A 20786-nucleotide genomic window follows, 5' to 3' on the forward strand; every position below is an offset into this window, starting at 1 on the left:
GCAAATATAATCTTTCCGTCTGACATAGAACTATCATCTTAATTTTGATTGATGTTGAAAAAGATTAGATTTCCTAATTTCCCTTCTACTGTGGCAATAATCCTTTTTGGCTTGAAAATCTTAAAGACTCAAGGTATACACATGGTCTGTTATTTTTCAGCATTTTTTCTTAATTATGGAAAATTTCAAACAGATATTGAAGTGAGAATCGTAAGGAACCCTACGTGTTCATTGTTCAGTTTCGACAATTAGAAACCCATGACCAGGACTGTCTCATAAGCTCCTCTGACCATCTCACCCCAGATTATTTTGAAGCAAATCTCAGACATCATAATATTTAATCTATAAGGACCAGCGTATGTCTGTATAAAATAACTTTCTCCTTTCTTTTTTCCCCCACATACCTAAATATGTCTTGTAGTCTTAAATTGTCCTTGGGGGGAAAATGCTCCAAAAAGAACTTTGCGGTTTATATCACATTCTTTAATGTTTAAGTAGGTACCAGCTGGGTCTGAAATCTAGCTCAGCTAACCTTAAGGAAGTGATGAATTAAAAGCAAGTTTCTTTCATTTCTTTACTGACAATCTTGTTTCTAATTTGGTAAGTTAGCAAATGGCTGATTGGGGGCTCCCTTGACTCTGAGGAGCAAAGCAATCTGAAAGTGTGTCCTCTAAAATGGATATTGTTTTCTGACTTCATGGCTGAACATACATGAATGAGAAAAAGAGGGACTTAAATTAACTTTCGCTATTTAGCACTTGAAAAAAATGAGTAATCAATACCTTTCCAAAGAACTAAGTATATTTGTAATTATATTTTCAGGATGTTCAATAGTGATTGCAGATAACAAAGCATGTGGGAAAAGGATTAAAGGATTCAGTAAAGACCTTCTTTGAATGTGGCCAAGTTTTGGATGAATTTTTAACCATGAGATACTAAGAGAACTCAGAGAATCATAATTCTCAGATGATCCCAACTCACTTTACACTGGTTTTTAAAGATAATACATCACTTAAAAAACTAATATCTGAATGAACAACAACAAAAGACTAAAATATCAGAGTAAGGCACTTTATGATTATAAGAATATTAGACTTTAAACACAGAGCAAGCACCAAAAGTGCCACATGGTGTCACAGACACCTTGTGGGGTACCTACCTCTGCACTTCTTTCCTGAGAACTCGCCCCCATTGAAGGACAGGCCCCTACAGTCAGGTTTGACTCTGGAGGCAGACAGTGACCCAGGAGTGTCCAGTTGGGATGAGATGTGGCTTTGGGATCATGAATGCATTTGCGGGCAGCTGAGACTGGGCTGTGCAGAGAAACCAAAGGCAGACACAGGCCCAGAAGAGTAGTGGGTACAGAGACTAGCTGCCACAGAGCAGGAGAGGAAAGGGGCAGGAACTTGTTGCTTAGTCTCTATTTTCTAGTTCATTCCTATAGCCAGTTCCTTGGGAGATGCTGCTTCCTGTTCTAGATTCTACCCAATATCCCTAAATCTCTCTGGTGAACCCATTCTTCATTATTATTTTAAAATTTAAGCTAGTTTGGGTATCTATTCCTTAACCTAGGATGTGAATAATTAAAAAAGAACTATTCTTGTGTTAGGAAGGCAAAATTATGGGTACCCTTACAGCCCCTTGAAATTTACTCCTGTTATTATTCCACTTTTTTTTTTTTTTTTAGCATAGAGAAAATATTTAGGTCACTATTCTTCTCTCTCTGCTCCTTTGAATTCATATGTATATCATATAGGCTATAGATACACCACCACTGAAATCTTCTAAGGGCAGAGAATAAGCAAAGAAGAAAAAGACTGGATAATCCCTATATAATTACTTCTGAATACTAGGAACCCTATTCTTTCAGAATTCTCAAGTCTTTATTCACTAGGAATCTAATGACACAGAATGAGAGGACTGAAACAAGCACTGTGCTCATTACTAAGAAGGTAGAGTAGATCAGACATCTGTCAGGCACACAGTTTTATTGTCCACAAAATGAGTCACATACGTTATTCCAGTTGCCACATAATATACTGGTTAGAATAATTCCAAAAGTGGTATTACATGTATCAAACTTATCAGGCCATTCGCAATGAAAACAGAAATGAAATGTCCTATGATGGCTCACACTGTTAATTGGTAAAAGATCTTAGTCCTGACATTTCTAGAAAAGAACTTGTAGCATTTAGAATACATCCTTCCATGTTTTGTCTCTCTCCATATTTTATTTCTCTAGCAGTCCACATAGGAACTTTCATGCAGAGTATCTGATGTTTCTGCAAAAGCCTGATGCACTTTCCGGTTTTCCTGGGACCTGCGGCTCAGGCTGGCAACCACGAAAGGCTTCTGCAGCTGCGCCACCTCTGCCCTGACGAGCCAGCTGGCTCTGGCAAATGCTTTCACTATTTCTGACAGGATCAAAGGAATGAAACAGATCTCTGCTTCTAAATTCTGCTCGCTGCCCCTGCCAAACCCTCCAGGCCCCCTCTGTGGAAGGGTAGGCTGGTCTTGAGGCAGCATGAAACATTTTCCAGGCATTTGGGGACCTGGATATCTGGATGACATGTCTCATAGCTAATGGGACTGGAGTTAAACCATGGAAGATTCATGGGCACACCTGTTCTTTTCTCCAAATGATATAATCCTTCTCTAAAAATCACAAGCATTCTACTTTATACTCAAGTCATAGAAACTATTTGGTCTGACACCCTCACCTGACTGAAGGAGCCCTGAGGAAAAGAGACCTTCAAGACCTTGGCCGCCTCCTCCTTATTCCCAGTGCCCTGCCCATGGGCCTGAGCTCCAGGAGGCTGGGCTTGGGCAGAATTCTGGAAAGAGTGAATTTTGCTTCTCTCCCACCAAGTGATAGCTCCAAGATGAGGGACCTGACATAGATCCTTATCCAGGACCATCCATGGCACTGACACACTGATCTTAGCCAAGATCTTGTGCTTTCATCCTGGACTTACTCCACTTTAATCCCCAGTATCTGACACAGAACTTACACACTTGCAGAATTTAAAAAACAAAAATAAAACAAAAACCAATTCTCCAAATGCACATCAAAACCACAGTGAGCCGGGTGTGGAAGTGCACATCTGTAGTCCCAGTGACTTGGGAGGTTGAGGCAGGAGGTTTGTAAGTTTGAGATCAGCCTCAGCAACTTAGCCTAAGCAATTCTGTGAGACCCTGTCTTAAAAACAAAAAAAAAGGATGTGGCTCAGAGGGCAAGCTTCCCTGGGTTCAATCCCTGATACCTCCACCCCCCAAAAAAAAATTAGATACCACTTCATACCCATTAGGGTGGCCACTATCAAAATAAAAACAGAAAATAACAATTGTTGGCAGGGATGTAGGAAAGGTAGAACCCTTGTGTACCGTTGGTGATGAAGTAAAATGGTGCAGCTGCTATCAAAAATAGCACGGTGGTGCCTCATAAAATTAAAAATAGAACTATATATGGTCCAACAGTCCCCTCCCTGAATATACACCCCAAAGAATTGAAAGCAGGACCTTGAAAAGATATTTTGCACCCAGGTTTGCAGCAGCATTATTTACATTAACTAAAATGTGAAAGCAACTCAAGTTTCCATCCACTGGGGAACATACAAGCAAAATATGGAATACACACCCAGTAGGATATTATTCAAATTTAAAAAGGAAGGAAATTCTGACACATGCTATAGCATGGAGGAACCCTGGGAGTGTTATGCTAAGTAAAAAAAGCTGGTTACAAAAAAATAATACTGTGCGATTCCACTTCTATCAGGTCTGAGAATAGTCAATTTGTTTAACTGTTTTACAAAGCAGAATGGTGGTTGCCAGGGAGGGACTGGAGGAATGGGCAGCTACTGTTTAATGGGTATGGTGTTTCAGTTTTATAAGATGAAAAGAGGATGGTTGGTGGTGACGGTTGCCTAACAACATGAATGCCTTAAACTGTATATTTAAAGATGATCAAGATGATAAATTGCATATGTATTTTGCCACAATTAAAAATAATTTTAAAAATCCTCCCAATAAGAAATTTATCTTGGGGCTGGGATTATGGCTCAGTGGTAGAGCACTGGCCTCACGTGAGTGGGGCACTGGGTTTGATCCTCAGCACCACATTAAAAAGGGGCTGGGGAGATAGCTCAGTCAGTAGAGTGCTTGCCTTGTAAGTATAAGGCCCTGGGTTCGATCCCCAGCACCCAAAATAAATAAATAAATAAATAAATAAATAAAACGATGGTGTTGAGTCCATGTACAACTATTTTTTTTTTAAATTTGTCTTCATATAACCCATTTTCTTTTGTCCCTTCACTTCCTAATAGAAGTGTAAGTTTTAGCCCCTAATAGTGATTGTGGTGGTGGGATTTCACATCTGTGACAGATGTCATGCTTGTGTGTGGTAGATTCCAAACGAAAGTCATCATACCCTATCTTAACTAGCAGGAGAATAAAAGGGGGGAAATCACTGATTTTTAAAAATGACAGAACAGAGAATATCAAAGAAGGGGTTTGAAGAACAGCTGCTTCTGTCTACCCCGCTTCTGTCTACTGGCCTCACCAGTTCCTAGGTGACTCAGGCACCCATGTCCTGCCTGATCATAAATTTCAGCCTAAGTTGCACTGCTTCTGGATGGCACTGCCCTGAAATAAAAGCAAGAGGGACTTATCTGATCTCCCTTTGCCCTTGTTGGGTTCTTATACCTCTTACAATAAACCTCATGCCTTCCTCCACCTAGTGTGCACTATAAAACTCCTGCAGGCTGTAAAGCTAAAGCAGCCCAAATTCCAGTAGGGTAGGTCCAGCCACAACTGAACACCCACTCAGCACAAGGATTGCTGAGCCCTACTCTGTGACTATTGTTTCAAGAAATATTTTAAACAAAGTACTCTTGGGTCTCAGAAGTAACCTCTTCTTGGTCCAAGCCCTTGTCACCTTTTTCTCTGGTTTATATTAGTTGCTGTCTAACTCTATGTTCTCTTTCTCCTTGAGATGGTAAGGAACGCCCTGCTCTAAATAACCTGGGGTCACTTAGTGGCTGCGGAATAAAGTTCAACATAAACTTCTTAGCATGAGGCAGGAGTTCCTTTTTACTGCCTTTCCACATTGCTTCCCCTCCACCCCGGCCACGCAGCATGACTCACTACTTCCTAACCCCCTGTTCCTTCCACCTTCAAAGATTTACAGGCCATATTCCCTCTGCCTGGAATGTTCTTCCCTGACTTTACTGTTTGGTGAGTTTCTGCACATCTTTAAAGATCCACCTGGAAGGTCTTTCCTTCTCAGAAGGCTCCAGAGATTCCCCTGGGAGTTTCTTCCTCATTGCACAGTGTGCGGGTGCTTTTCTTCTAAAATGGACTACAACTTCTTTGAAAGCACCCACTCTGCCCATTCCTAAATGCCTGTTCCAGCCTTTAAACATCAGCCAAGTCTCTGGAATAGGAGCTAAAAGTTACCCACCCTATAGCATTTATATCCTACCCCAGTACTGACTCGGCCCATCTTGAGCCCAGGCTCACCACTTCCTATGACTCACCACCTCTTGCTCCCACGCCTCACCCAGTTTATGCTCTTGTGTTAGCGCAGCACAAGCATGTCTCTCACTAAATTGTAAATTCCGCAGAGAGGAGTCATGTCTCACTTCTGGATCCTTCACATTTTCTGGCTTACATCTTTGCAAATGGCAGACACTTGATGTATTAAATAAATGTCTTCATGGCATTTGTGGGCATGACTTGGATGAGGCAGAGGGTAGGCTGCGAGCTTGGGACAGCAGATACTTCAGGCAAGCTGAGTATAGCTTTCTTTCCCCATGGGAAGTTGAAAATTGCTGGAGCCTTTGGGGGCAGTTCTCCAGGAGGTGGAGAAAAGGGGAAAGCAGGAAAGAGGAAGAAACCCTGGGCAAGGACAGAGATGCTCAACCCAAAGGCAAGGTCATGACTTCTGTGGTAAAAGGTGACACTGTGCGTCTTCAACAGTCTTAAAACTCAATGACCCAAATCAGCAATGATGATAATGGTAATGACAGCTGCTTCTAGGCTACAAACTTATAACCATTACATTATAGTGAGTCCCCCTTCCCAAACTTTTCTCTAAAACTCAACTGCCATTTTCTCTGGAAACAATGTATGTATGGACATTGATATTTTTTTTTTTTTAACAGAAATTATACCTTAAAAGTCACACATACTTTACCTCTAGAATCCCAGTCAATATGTGTAATGTAACTAGAAGCTCCTTTACAGATGCCAACCCTCTTGCTCGTCAGTACATTGTAAATATCCACAAAGTTATCATGGGATGCCACAGCTAGGTATTTTCCTGTATCTATGAAAACAAAGGTGCAGTTAACACCAAAACACTTTCTATGGGAATTTATTTCCAAGAAACTAGTAAAGTGGGAACAAGGTCAAAGAGACATTTTAAATAGTTCATTCTTTGGTTTTTGTTTTTTTGTTTTTTGTTTTTTTTTGGTTTCTAAGGGCCAAATGTTCTTTCTGGAATGCGGATGCTAACACACAATAAAGGGGGTGGAGGGAAGATTAGAAGTTCATTGGATTAGACAAATGGAAATGAAGGGACAGAATGGGTCAGGAATAGGAAAGACTGTAGAATGAATTGGACATAACTTCCTATGTTCACATGTGAATACGCAACCAGTGTAACTCTACATCATGTACAATCACAAGAATGGGAAGTTATACTCCATGTATGTATAATATGTCAAAATACATTCTACTGTCATGTATAACTAAAAAGAACTAATAAAAATAGCTCAAACAAGGAATTATAAAAATAAATAAAATAGTTCATTCTTAAATTTTTTTTTGCTCCAAGACTATGACATTTCTCAAAATCTGCACTGTCATTTTTACCTTTTGAAAATTTAATATCAGAGATCATTTCTTTTCTGTGATGGAAGGAGACCATGTCTTCAACAGTATCAGCATTTACCACCAAGAAACTCCCGTCATTCAGGCCCACCGCTAAGGCTTTCCCATCAGGGGAGAAGGCACAGCATCTTCCGCCTATAAAAGAATCCACAAAGAACACTTGCCAGCCAGCACTGTCTGTCAAGCAAACCAAACGGAGAGATGGAGAGATGGATAAACCTGCAGCGGGCATTACAAATGGACACGTGACTGGATCTTAACTGCTACACTTGTGAGAACACTAAGTTCGTAATTTAAAACATCTCTTTCCTTCAATCCAAGGACAGTCATCATAATGTCAAAAGACATTTCCAATTTCCATAAGGTTTACCCATTTATTTCTCAGTATCTGAACACCTGGAGTTTTTAAAAGACAAGTTGGGTAAACAGCAGAAAGGAGGAAAAGATTAATATAGCCTCTACTTGGCTAAGGAAAGAGGAAATGTTTAAGAATGTAAGTTCTGCAATAAAATTTCTAGAGACCACTTTTTGGATATTGTACCTTATGTACAAATGTGTTGTATTTTTAAAAACCTCATTATTCACTCCCACTTCTCTGCCTCATGGATAATGCACAATTCTAGAGGTGGAAGAATCTGGACCAGCCTCTCTTGTCACGGGAAGAATGCAATCTGACAACATTCTCTCAAGGGGTCTTTGTGAAACTAACTGGCATGAGGACGGTGGTGCTGCATGAGCCATACTTTCTGTTGCTTTGTGTGGCGTTTTCAAGTGAGGAGTATGGAGTTTGTGGAGGTATGTTTAATAGGAAGCCTACTTAGGAATATACCCATCTCTGCCACCATTTTTTTTCTCCAAAGAGCTTTACTGAGACTTAATTTATATATCATACAACTTACCCAATTATAGAATCCACTAGTTCTTTTTTTTTAAAAAAATATTTTTTAGTTGTCAATGGATCTTTTTATTTTATTTATTTATATGCAGTGCTGAGGATCAAACGCAGGGCCTCACACATGGCAGGCCGGTGCTCTACCACAGAGCCACACTTCAACCTCTAATAGTTCATAATATGATCAAAGAGTTGTGCAACAATCACCACAATCCATTTCAGATCATTGTCACAGCCACCATTATTGCTGTCATAACTGTGGTGGGCACAGCCCAGGGATATAGCAGCCATGCAGCCTTGTGCTGAGGCATCTCAAACTCAACTACCATTCAGACTCCTGTTGCTGTTCATAGTATGCTGAAAGCTGTGGTCATGCTGATAACTTCAAACTGGCTCAACTAAATGATATCTTGCTTCTTTCATTCACCTGGCATTTATTTGCCTACTGTAAGTCAACCACAGTGATGGTACTGAGACAATGAAAAGACAAGCCTGCCCTTAGATTAGGTGAACCATAATTATACACACTGGGGAACTTTTGAGAGTAAAAAGTAGAGTTGTTAATAATTATACCAAGATAACTGGAGTAAACCAGGTTGACCTATCATCCTATCTGTGTTGATACTTGTTCTTTTGAACTAATTTTTAACCCAGGGAATAAAGTCCATTGACTAACATTTGAGTTCTCCACTCTGAGGACCTGTTTTCATTTACCCATTGTAAATCAGAGGTCAAACCATTCAGTCTTGCAGTAATTAAAACCATGCTTGAGACTCACACGTGGGCTGGAATCCTGCCTCCACCACTTACCAAGGCCCAGGCATGTAGGGTAAAGAGACAACGTGGCAGAGGGAGACTGCATCAAGAGGTCGCCACAGGTGTGCTCTCTGGGGCTACCCTGCCTGGATTTGAATCCAGTTCCACCATTTACTAGCTGTGTGACCTTGGGAAAACTACTTAAGTACCCTGTGCTTCAGTTTCCTATCCACAAGTGGTAATGAGAGAGGCCTCAGTTGCTGGCCTTCTGTGCAGACTAAATAGTGTCGGGGCTGCTGTCTCAGCCCTAGCTTTCATTTTACATATTCCTCCAGAACACTTTCCCACGTCTCTCTGCTTATAAGACTACCCAGTACAGATGTTGTAAGGTCAATCTCATCCTTTCCTGTCTTAAGAACTTTTATAGACCCATTGAGCCTCAGCTATTGTCACCTGCCTGATGAAGTCGTCCCAGGAAGCAGGTTTGTGTGGGATAGCTTCAATTTACCTTTCACGTTTGCTTTTTAACCCTTGCCCACCTGCTCTGTGCTTGAAGCTGGCCTGGGAGGACTGCATCTGGGGCTCCCTTGCCCCCTGGTTTCTGATTTTTTGTGGCCACGGAGGAGCATGGCAGGTGACTAGAGGGATGGAGGAAGACGGGGAGGCTGGGGAGCTTGCTCCCCCAGCTGCCTCCTTCAGGGTCACTGTGTGCTGGCTGTGGTCACTGGCTCTCTTGGCTGACAGTCACAGCTCCTCTCAGGTTGCCATCTCACTGCTCTCACTTTCAAAGTTCTAGCAATGCCTCCCTCCTCTCACCCTTCAACCCCAGGGCTGGCGATGGAAACTGCTGGTACTAGCTGCATAGTGCTGCCCCACCCCCAGTCATTTCCTACCCCCTCTTTGTAAAGAGTCCCATTTTTAGACTCTTCTCAAATTACCCAATTTGAATGGGCCATCTGTTGCTGGGACTCTGTGCAAATCTGTCCATCTCTGACATTAGAGATGAGTCCTACTACCTTGGGGTCCCCAGTGTCTGCACACAGAAGGCACTCAGCAAACGTTTGGTTACTTGGTAACTCCTGGTGTGCCTCTTAAATTCTAGTGCACAGATAGGTTCAATGCATATTTGTTCATCTTATAATATTAAGTATTATTTTTCTATTATAAATGACCTTCACTTTTCAGTAATAAGCCCTGGAGACTGTTAGTCACAAAGATAAATAGCATTCTTTACAAGCCTACGTGCTTCAACTGACTCCCACAGCTCTCGATGGGAAGAGGAAGGACATATTGCCCCCAGGTGGCAAATGTCTGTGCAGTACGAGGAAAATGCAGTGAACAGCAGAGCTGGGGCAGCCTTCTGGAAAAACTTCATGTGCACTTAGTTTTACCTGCACGGTGAGCTCTGAATTCCCATTGCTAGCATATTTTTTTTTGGGGGGGGTGCATATAACAGGAGCTCTCAATTAATATTAGTTGAATAAATGGATGAATTCAACATATTCTGTTGCTTGTAAATACTTTTATGATGTGTAAAGGTGATGCCCTGTACCTTTTTTGAGTTTCCGTACTGCCAGCATGCGGTGCTGTGAGGATAATTCCCAGATCCGAAGCGTTTTGTCATCGCTCACTGTTGCACAGATGGGCAGGAGAGGGTGAGCTGCCAATCCCCACACTTCTCCCTCCATGTGCCCCTGTAGGAGAAGAACCAAGGCAAAAGAAACTCAGCTCACGCTTCCTACAAGGCCTTCTTCAGGCCTGTCCAGCATGTTGTGCAGCCCAAGAATATAGCACACAGGTTCATGTATGAATATACACAGAGCTTCCCTAAGCCAAAATGATTGCACTGAATAATTTTTTCACTTGAATATGAATTTAAAGCTAGGGCTACATGATACTAAAGCATTCTTTTGGAAAGCAAAAGAGACTCATTGCTTACAGGTTATGTCTGTATGAGGCTAAACATCTTCCCATTTAGAAAGAAACATCCAGGTGAATTGTGAAATGCCCACCTTTTATTCTCTTACTCCGAATAAACACAGTGTGTATGTACCTCCTAGTTAAACAGCTTGATCACAAACACACAAACCACTTCCTCCAATAAAATTGTATTCTAACAGAGGTAAGTACCACCAATATTTTTTTTTTGGGGGGTTGCTGGGGATCGAACCCAGGGCCTTGTGCTTACAAGGCAAGCTCTCTACCAACTGAGCTATCTCTCCAGCCCCAATATTCTTGTTATTTATACAATGTTAGTCCTTTGTATAGCACTTGAAAGAAAAGAAATAAATCAAAATTTTCTTTTCTTCCCCCAAGTATAGCTCAGAATCAGCATTTGTTCACAAATTGCTTTCTACATGTGCCAACAATAAACATCAGAAAACTGAAAGGTGTTTAACATGCACAGGACCAATTCCATAACCTGTATGTTACACTTGACTGGCTTAGAATAACAACTGAGAGAAAACAGTATTTAAAAAAAACAAACAAACAAAGACAACAGGGAGAAAATAAATTCGATTTCTATAATCTATCACACAATAAAGCAATGTAAAGGAGAGATCAGTTCTACTGAGCAATAGACTAGATTTTTTTACTAAACTTCTGATTTTAATGACTAATTATAAAAAGACGTTGCATAGAAAAGCAAATGGGAAGACCATGAAAGGCAGCTGACAGGTGACTGGAGCTGGAATGCTTAGCAAGAACAGGTGGTGTTCCAAAGAGAAATTGGATGATTTCAATTTAGCTGGAAGACTATTTGAGCAAAACAATAATTTGGTAGAATATGGAAAAGTTCCAAATACAACTGACATTCAAATATCTGATCAAATGTGCAGCTGAAGGAGAAATAGATTGTTTTCTTATTTATTATCCTTGGAAGCACCTTGCATCCCATGTTTCTTATTCTTCAAAAGCCTCCCACCCTAAGGCACAATCAGAAGAAAGCTCCGGTGTTCCTATCCCATATCCTCCCAGACTGGCTCTGCAGGAACCTCTCTATGAGCCAAGTCCCTCTGCACATTTTACATGAGGACAGGATTGCAGACTTGGAAGCCCTTTCAAACTGCTACCTCATGCTGTTTTCAAAATCGTATTTCCTTAATCTGATCATTTTAATTCCTGTATAGCACAGGAGTAGATAGTGAGTGAGACAGGCCAGAAGTATTTTGAATGATGTAAGGAAATGGGCCCAGGATCTTATTTTGCTGCTAATTACCCATCAAGTTTATCACAAACTACATAATAAAGAGTTGATTATATTCAAAAAGTGTGCACAATGGGAATTTCATACTTCGATGCATATCACTTATTCCCTCTTCTCCAAACTAGCTTTCCTTCCCTGAAACAATAAATGATCCTTTCCAAGTGTAACTGGAAATTTTGAAATCTTCTCACTGCAGGGCAGATGGTGATCTTAAGCTGCCTCATGGTTTCTTAACTTTCCCTTACCGTCTGTCTTTCCCCAGGTCAGCACTATGACCCTGAGGGAGCAGGAAACCCTATTCCACCACGCATACCACAAAGCCCAGGGCAAGCCTCAGAAGAAGCTCCACAGACACTGAACTGAACTACTGAGTTCTACCTAAGAGGAAACAGCAAATGAGAGAACAGATGAGGACAGAGATGCTGGGGGCGGAAGGGGCAGAATGGTTCATAGGTAAGGTGAGAAGATGGTGGAAAGTGATGTCTGAAGGGTCTACCTGCTCACTGGCCACCCACAGCTCAGAGGACTGAACCTTCTGCATACTTTCCTGCAATGTCCATGGCCAAGACACCTGTGGCAACAGCCTGGAGTAGTGGAAGAGAAGGGGCTGGTGTCTGACAGGTCTTAGTTTGAGTTCTAGCTCTGCAGTCCTCAGCTTGTGGCTGTGGGCTTGTGTTGGCCTTTGGTCCCCCACTTACAAGACAATCTTAACTGAGCAAATCTGTACTGGTGATGAGAGGAATGCCATACAGTGGCACTGCCTGACGCATACCAGGTGCTCAGTAAGTGATGGTGAAGGTTGATATTACAGCAACAGAAGAATAGGAAAGAATAGAATTTTAAAGAACCAAAAAGTGAAGAACCTTTACCATCAAGTTCAAAACATATTTAAACAAAATAATCTCAATTATAACAGAATGCTTCATGAAATTAGGAAATGGTTTAAATCTTAAGTTTCAAATCATGTTATAGTTGAAATCTTCCAAACTATTTTTCCAAAGTATTTAGCAATAGTACGGATGGAAACAAAACTCTCAAACATTTGGAGGTCAAAAACAGATGCTTTTCAACAATATTAAATAATAACTTATTATGGAACCAGCCCAGATGCCTGTCAACAGATAAATAAAGAAAGAAAATGTGGTATATACACACACAATGGAGTTTCACTCAGCCACAAAGAAGAAATGAAATTATTATGTCATTTGCCAGTAAATGGACAGACTGGAGAACATCATACTAAATGAAATAAGTCAGACTCAGAAAATCAAGGGTTGAATGTTTTCTCTTCTACAGGGAAGCTAGAGCAAAGTAAGGGGAAAACAAGGGAGGGGCCAGATCTCATAAGATTAGAGGGAAAATCAGGAGGAAGAGATTGAAGGGAAGAGGGATGGGAAAAAGGAGGAAATGAGGAATGAATTTGACAAAAATTACACTCTGTGCACATATAAAGATATCATAGGGAATTCCACCTTTGTATGTATCTATAAAGCATCAATTAATAAAAGTAAATAAATAGAAGGAAGAAAGGAGGATTGGCAAAGTAGAGAAAGGGAACTGGGGGGGGAGGAGAGGGAAAGAGGAGGCACTGGGAATTGAAACGGAGCATTAAACTTCATGCATGTATGATTATGTCTAAAGAAACCCAACTAGTGTGTATAACTATAATGCACAAGTACAAGCATTAAAAAAATAAGAACCTATGACCAAAAAGAAAAAGATGTTAGTTTGAAAGGAAATAACAGAAGCAAGAACATCTGATAACAAATAAGTGAGGCCTCAAGGGGCCTCTCCAGTATGGTTTTCAGCCTGGCTATCTGGCTCAATTAGCTATAGAGGTTTTGAGATTGGATTAAATGGCTTTTTGTTTTGTTTGCTTTGCTTTTGGTAAACAGATTCTTATTTAGGATATTCAGGGTGGGCTTGGGCATATGTATTTTCAAAACCTTGCATGGAATTCTGAGCCATAATGTGTATACGGACTGTTCCCCAGGATGCAGGCAGTCAGAGGGACTCTCTCAGTGGGATTTTGGGGCTAGCCCCTGACACGGCAAGCCTGTAGGCATGGATCCGATCAGGGGAATGAGGTGAAGCTCCCCCACTGGGCCTACAGAAATCTTCAAGTTCATGTCATCAGGACATATCCTTTTCACTCTGGTTTCTGAATGCACACCCTTCACTTGTGCCTCTTCACCCATAATTAAGTTTGGTTTGGTCCATGTGTCACCAGACTAGGAGGGACTCCCTCCCATCTTCCATCCCTGAGGTGAGATTTTATCATCTGTTCACTCTTTGAGGACTCTGCTGATGTTCATTTTCATCTGATTTTATATAGATATGATTTTTGAGGGGGAGGGACATTAAGGACAACGTAATGTATCCATGGGAAAGAAGTCCAAGAACTAAACAAGGCACATTTGAAGGGAGTGGATAACTTGTCTCCTTAGTTTTATGGCTAAACAGATGGTGAGAACCTTGTCCATACTTGAGCCTGATTTGGATGATGAGTGCAGGTACTGTCATGGCATAAATCTCTCACAGGGGTATTGTGTGTGTGGCAGGGTGGACCTTAATGGACAGACTTGTGGGGGGATCCTTGCAAGCCTCCTGGTTTCCACCCACTAGCATAATCACCTCCAAGTATGACATGACCTGTGGCTTATTTTCAACCAACAGAACATGGCAAAAGTGACAGAATGCTCATGATGAGATGAATGTGCTGATATGATTGTTATATAAGATAACACACACACACACACACACACACATATATAATTTTTTCTTGCTTGATGGCTTTAAAAAGGCAAGTGGCTATTGGAAATCCTATATGCCAAGGAACTGTGGACAGTTTTTAGCAGCTGAGGATAGCCTCTGGTCAAGAGCCAGCAAGAAAAGAAGTGTCGGTCCTACAAGCACAAGGAACTGAATTCTGCCAACAATCTGAGTGAGACTGAAAGGAGTTCCCTCCGCCCCTTGAGACTCAGATGAGACCAGATCTCTGTCCTTTACTGGCAAAGCCTTAAGGAGAGGGCCCGGTTCAGCTGTGCTCAGACTTGTAACCCACAGAAACAGTGAGATGACAAGTGTGTGCTCCTGCTTGTCCGGGGCCATGCATTCCACAGCAGCAGGTATCTGGCACGGCACAACCCTGGGAGGTGCTGTGCAAGCTTTAATCCTAAGGAGCCCTCTTGCCTTAACCTAGTACCAATCCTGTTGTCAGCTGTGACTTATGACATGTACAAACGTGGTACCTGAACCAGCAGTGTCATTGGGCCACTCTTATCGATTTCCAGAATCTCTCCATTTTTTGTTCCCACCAGGATGTGTCCATGTCCCAGAGTGATGGCACGAATGGAAGGGTTATCTTCCAAAAGCAGGCCTGGCGGGGTGGGGAGGGAATATTGCATTTAATACAATGAGAAGGCTGACACTTACTACACATTTAATTTTTATAGTTCCACAGTATTAGGTACTGGACAATCATCCTTGATGTTTCTACCAGGGGCTAAAAGCCCTACCCATGTAAGAAAGAGAATTGACTGGGCTATGAACTATTATTACAAGAAGTTTAGTACTGTCCTCTCCATTCCCATGAACAGATAGGCTTCTATTGCATATTCAGGGGTGGCACCTTTTGAGCTAGTTGACAACGCTGCTCTTTTAATGGCATAAGTCTTCAAGCATCTCTCAAACATATCATCCCAGAGCTCCACGATTCCATCTTTTCCACCCGTTACAAAGCCCTGTAAAGGCACACATGGCAGGAATATCATACACGGCAAAATGACCACTCACCCACCTGGCCCCAATGGGACTGCCTCTTGGGTAAGGCAGTTTTGTGTATGTTTCCTTCCCAAGTATGAAAAAAATCTGGCGATAAAAATCTTCATATCACATGTTCTGGAAGCATCACTCTAGGAAGATTAAACACACTCTCATTGGGTGTCGACTACTTTTCCTTAGACCACTGGTCAACACTTGCCCACTGGATTTTGACTGGCTGGCTCTGTGTCCAGGATCCCCAACCAGAACTTGGGTTCCCATGGGACAAGAAGAGCCTCAAAACCTAGGAAAGCTCCTACCAAGTGGATTGGGATTAACATCGCAATTAAAAACAATAGTTAGGGCTGCCGATGTAGCTCAGTGGTGGAGTGCTTCCTAGCATGTGTGAGGTGCTAAGTTCAATGCCCAGCCCCAGGCAGAGGGAGTTGTTAAATATTTAAGAATTAACTAGGTACTTCCAAGAAAAAATACTATTTGTTATTAAGAACAATTCAAGTACTTGATATTATAAAGTCATTTGCTGTTTTGTTCAATAATTTCCATAATAATTAATATCCAGATTAATTTTTACAAAATCTGGAAAGTAAAAAGCTTAATGTGCTGAACTTTCTTTTGAGAGTGATCTTCCATTCTAGTTCCAGCTTATGATTTCTTGGCTTCATTAGTTTTCCTTTCTGGCAATTTATCATATATACCAAATGTTCATGGAAGTTTCTTTCTTTCTTTCTTTCTTTTTTTTTTTTAAAGAAAAATATTGAGTTATTTTCTTAAACTTGTAATTTAATGCACTTCAATGAAGCTCACAAGGAAATACTACTTTGAGGTTTATTACATTAAATATCCTTATTAATAATTAGCCCACCACATCTGTGAAGGATTGAAAATACAAGGGAAATAAAGGCATTGTATCTGTAATGCTTTTCTTCTTGTCATTATTCCCTAAACAACACAGAACTACAAGTACTTACATAGTATTTACAATATTAGGTATTGTAACATATACAAAAGGTATATGTAAATACTATGCCATTTTATGAAAGGGACTTGCGCACTCTTGGATTTTGGTATCCACAGGGATATGGGCTCTTCAAAGCCATTTCCCATGCTACTGGGGACAACTATATAGAATTTGTAACCAGGAAGGTTCAATCTCCAAATTAAATTTAAGTGGACTATTTTATATTGTGATATCCTTGTTTTCCCCCCATGATTTTGCAACTTAACTTCCCAAATAGTAAAAAGTTTGACCAAGTTATACCATATCAACTTTTGGACCTACACAATTTTGCATTCTGCTTTAATCTTTTCTCCCATCTGCAGCTTAACCTAAAACAAATTTGCTAACAGAATACAGCTTAAGCACTAAGACCACTACTGTAATTGTGCATGAACAGAACTGACTTCTGTTGTGGGATCAACAAGTGCCTGGGACAGGTAAGTGAAAATGAGGCTTGGCCTACTTAAGGGTGGGTTGGATGGCTTAGACTGGAGGTCAAAGAGCACAGAGGAACTGGGACCACCAGCAAATTAGAAATGAATGAAAAAACTGGTAATTGCAGGCAAGTTGACTATGAAGAATATTTTTAAAGAACTGAAGGTGAAAGGTCATCTTCGTAAAGGAACACTGCAAGCAGGTGGGTAGCTGGGCAGACCAGACTAAGATGAGCTGGAGTGGAATCACATCCCATGAACAGACTTTAACACTCTTAGAAAAGCTAAACCTATCTACACAGAAACAAGCTGGTCATGAACATAACATTTTTGGTCATAACTAATGGATGTGTAAGGACACTATTCCAACTACTTGGTACTTCCTGGTCTCAGTCCATTGTGTCACTGAAGAGGCAGCAGCGCTGAAATACCTCAGGATTCTTCTGCTATTGTGTTCCCATTTATCCCCACGCTTCTCAGGGGGCTCTTAATGGTGAAAACTAGGAAGTGCAAGTGTGGAAAGAGTGGAGGAATTGTACATGAACAAAGAGAAAGTATAAAAACGTTTGCATGCTCCTTATCTTCTTTGACTACAGCTTCAATGGTACCTACTTCCTAATTCAGACAGGACTACGTTCAGATCCAGGCATCCTCTTAGCAGGCTTTCTGAGACTACCTTATAATTTTAGAGGGCTGACGAGGAAAAGAATTCTGAAAATCGTACCACACCTTATCCAGTGCATACATAGCAAACACAGGCCCGTCGTGAGCTTTCACTGTCTTCAGGAGTAAGACATCTTTCCAGATAAAAATATCTCCAGTGGCTGCTCCTGAGAACACTAGGTCTTCCATCCGTCCATAAGAAACGCACATCATTGTTTCCAGTTTTCCGACACTTCCAAAAATTCCTCTTTTAGAGGTGAAGCCTCCACCTGGAGTAGACCCGGAGGAAACAATACTTTTAAAAAGTTGGTTCCTTCTGTAAGCATATGGGAAGACTATTTTGTTCAATGAAAGGCTCAGAGTGTGTGTATCATGTGTATGAAGATATATAAAAATGATGGAGAATATCATAAACAAAAATTACATAGGAGGGTTTCTCACTCATTCATTGATTCACTACTTACTGAGTATTTTGTGGCAGGCAAATTGACAGGCCTCAATGCCAGGGAATATAAAGATGAAAAGCAAGAATTCCTGCCTTAAAAGAAGTAGGGTCTGTCTAGAGAAAGGACACAAATATGTATCTTGGACTAAGGCTCTTATCTAACCAAGGCTCAATGTAAGTTCTATGCCAGCCAGAAGAAAGAATGACTAAGTGTCTTAGGGCACAAGGACAGCCTTCATGAATGTTAATTGGGGCTGGCTGAACATGTAAAATGAAACATGCTATACAAGTTCCACCTCAATTTTTCTCAATTTTTTTTTGGGGTGAGAACCAATTGTCACATCGGAGAAGGTGTATATACTGGAACAAACCGTCAGGTTTGCTCCCTTGGTGTCCCCATTTCCCTGTGCTCCCTATCACTGAGACATCCAGCCCCATTCAGGACCCCTGTACCCAGGCTGGCTCTCCACACCTACCACCAATTCTCCTTCCTTCAAAAGTGAGAAGCATTGGAATGCTAGCCTGTATATGTTTTGTGCATTGTAAGGTTAAGTTTGGAACCAAAGCTCATACTGAGAATTCAGAAACAATTGCAATAATGAGTCTGGCTTATTGGTGAGAAGTGTCAGATACTCTTCCATGTCGTGTCATGCTTATTTCGCCATCACTGTTGTCAACATATAATTCACAAATACTGTGTGTGGTACCAGGGTTTAATTTGTGTACTAAATTCAGTGATAGATTAATAATAGAACCCTCAAAATACTGAAAACTTTATTCACCCAAAATGATTATTTCCTGTTCACTAGTCCAACATAATTATTGCTTTCAGAACAGATGACTAAATATAAAAATCATTATTTTCATAGCAGAACATTTCCCAAGCTTTCTAGACACTGATGAATATGCACAGCATCATATAGTGTTTTAAGCTTCACAGCTTAGACATTAATCCAATGTAAATTTGGGAAATGATATTTCTTAGGCAGATTTTTATATTAATTTGCAGAGAGACAGGTCACATAGTGTCAATGGTTCTGTATCCTTATTCCCTGGCTTGAGGAAAACTTTCAACTACATGAATCAGCCCAAATGACAGTACCTGCTTGTTGCCAGAATTTGATGTGCTTCATCCCAACTGTAACCAGCTTGTCAACATGGTGTGGGTTACACTTTACCACAAATATTTTATCTTTATGTCCTCTGTAAGGAACAAATTAAAAAAAATCTAGTTTGGATTGAAATGTTAATAGCATGCATATGGTCTAACTTTCATTAAGCACATTTAACAGAATGACTAAATTAGAAAATGATTTTGAAATGCACCTATGGGTCTACATTAAAATAATGAACTTTGGCTTTTCTGTGAATATTGAATTTCTCTTCTTATCTTAATATTGCTGCCAAAGTCTACTTACTTAAGACTTAAACAAATTAATGAAAGATTTAATATGTATCTGAATGTCTTCATAATGTAAAATTAATGCCACCATCACAGGACTACAAGTAATTCTGGGGATATCAAGATGTGCCACAATAGGATGGAAAAGGTACTGCACTAGTATTAATGAAAAGTTTCAAATATATCATTTTTACTGTGGAGGACATCACTTTGGCTTAAATAGAATTTGGTTAAAAATGTATTCACTATAAATAGAAGCCCCTGGCCAATCACATGAAAAATGGTGTCACCAACTGATTCAAGGCACTTTAGGATATTATTATATGTTCAGAAATTTAGGTTTATAACCGAGAGGCAGAAAGATAAGTATAAAAGTAAGGACTGATTATAGACCTGAGTTATGAGACCCAGCATTAGGGAAATTTCTGTTTTAGAGTACAAAGTCATCACATTAGAGTCTATGTCCTTTTTTTTTTTTTCCCCCAGGGGCACTTGACCACTGAGCCACATCTGCAGCCATATTTTATATTTATTTAGAGACAGGGTCTCAATGAGTTGCTTAGCACCTCACTTTTGCTCAGGCTGATTTTGAACTTGGGATCCTCCTATCTCAGCCTACCAAGTTACTGGGATTACAGGCGCGTGCCACCACACCTGGCACCAGACTTCCTATTCTTAATGGACTATTAGATTGTCTTCTCTGGTGTATTAGCAGATAATTTTTGTTATGTTAAAAAATCCATTAACAAGAAGAACATAACTGATTGATGTCCCTTATGTATATAAAACCTTAAATAAAATATTACCAAATAGAATCCAAAAGCATAATAAAAATAAATTATGATCAAATGCAAGAGTGGCTCAACATTAAGGAATCCAATAATATAACTCATCATATTAATAGATGTAAGGAGAAAAATCATATTTTCATTTTTAGAGGCTGAAAAGTTACTTGTCAAAAATCTAATATTTGTGAATTTTAAAGAAACTGGACACTCAATAAAGTAGGAATTAAAGGATGTTTCAGACTTAGCATGATTTGACATTCATATTTCCCTGTACTCCCTGTCCTTGAGAAACCCAGACAGGCAACTGTACACAGGCTGGTTCTCTGAACATGTTAAATACCATGACAGCATCCTATCTTTAAAGACAGGACATGTTAGAACAGCAGCTTATTCATGGTATGTGTGTGCATATACCCAAAAGTTAGATTTTTTTACTTACTGGCATTCCCAACAGAGTCAGGAACAAGACTCTTACCACTATCATTTAACATTGCATCAAACACATTAACTAATGCAATTAGACAAGA

General features: G+C 40.4%; 1 protein-coding gene across 8 annotated transcripts in view; it reads right to left on the reverse strand.

The window, feature by feature from the left end:
* The window catches only part of EML6 (EMAP like 6), a 252532-nt gene that overhangs the window by 57936 nt on the left and 173810 nt on the right, over nt 1-20786 (reverse strand). For all 8 annotated transcript variants that reach the window (XR_013759096.1, XR_013759097.1, XR_013759098.1 and 5 more), the window contains exons 17-23: nt 19172-19272; nt 17691-17893; nt 15379-15490; nt 14999-15126; nt 10092-10233; nt 6874-7026; nt 6194-6325 (exon numbers count right to left, since the gene is read on the reverse strand). Coding sequence is in view for 4 of the 8 variants with exons in the window: in XM_079110188.1 (XP_078966314.1) it covers nt 6194-6325; nt 6874-7026; nt 10092-10233; nt 14999-15126; nt 15379-15490; nt 17691-17893; nt 19172-19272 (971 nt within the window). In the remaining 4 variants the exon portion in view is untranslated. The remainder of the gene's footprint in view (nt 1-6193; nt 6326-6873; nt 7027-10091; nt 10234-14998; nt 15127-15378; nt 15491-17690; nt 17894-19171; nt 19273-20786) is intronic.

The sequence above is a fragment of the Sciurus vulgaris genome (genome assembly GCF_902686455.1).
Source record: "Sciurus vulgaris genome assembly, chromosome: 14".
In the NCBI taxonomy this organism is placed as follows: Eukaryota; Metazoa; Chordata; class Mammalia; order Rodentia; family Sciuridae; genus Sciurus; species Sciurus vulgaris.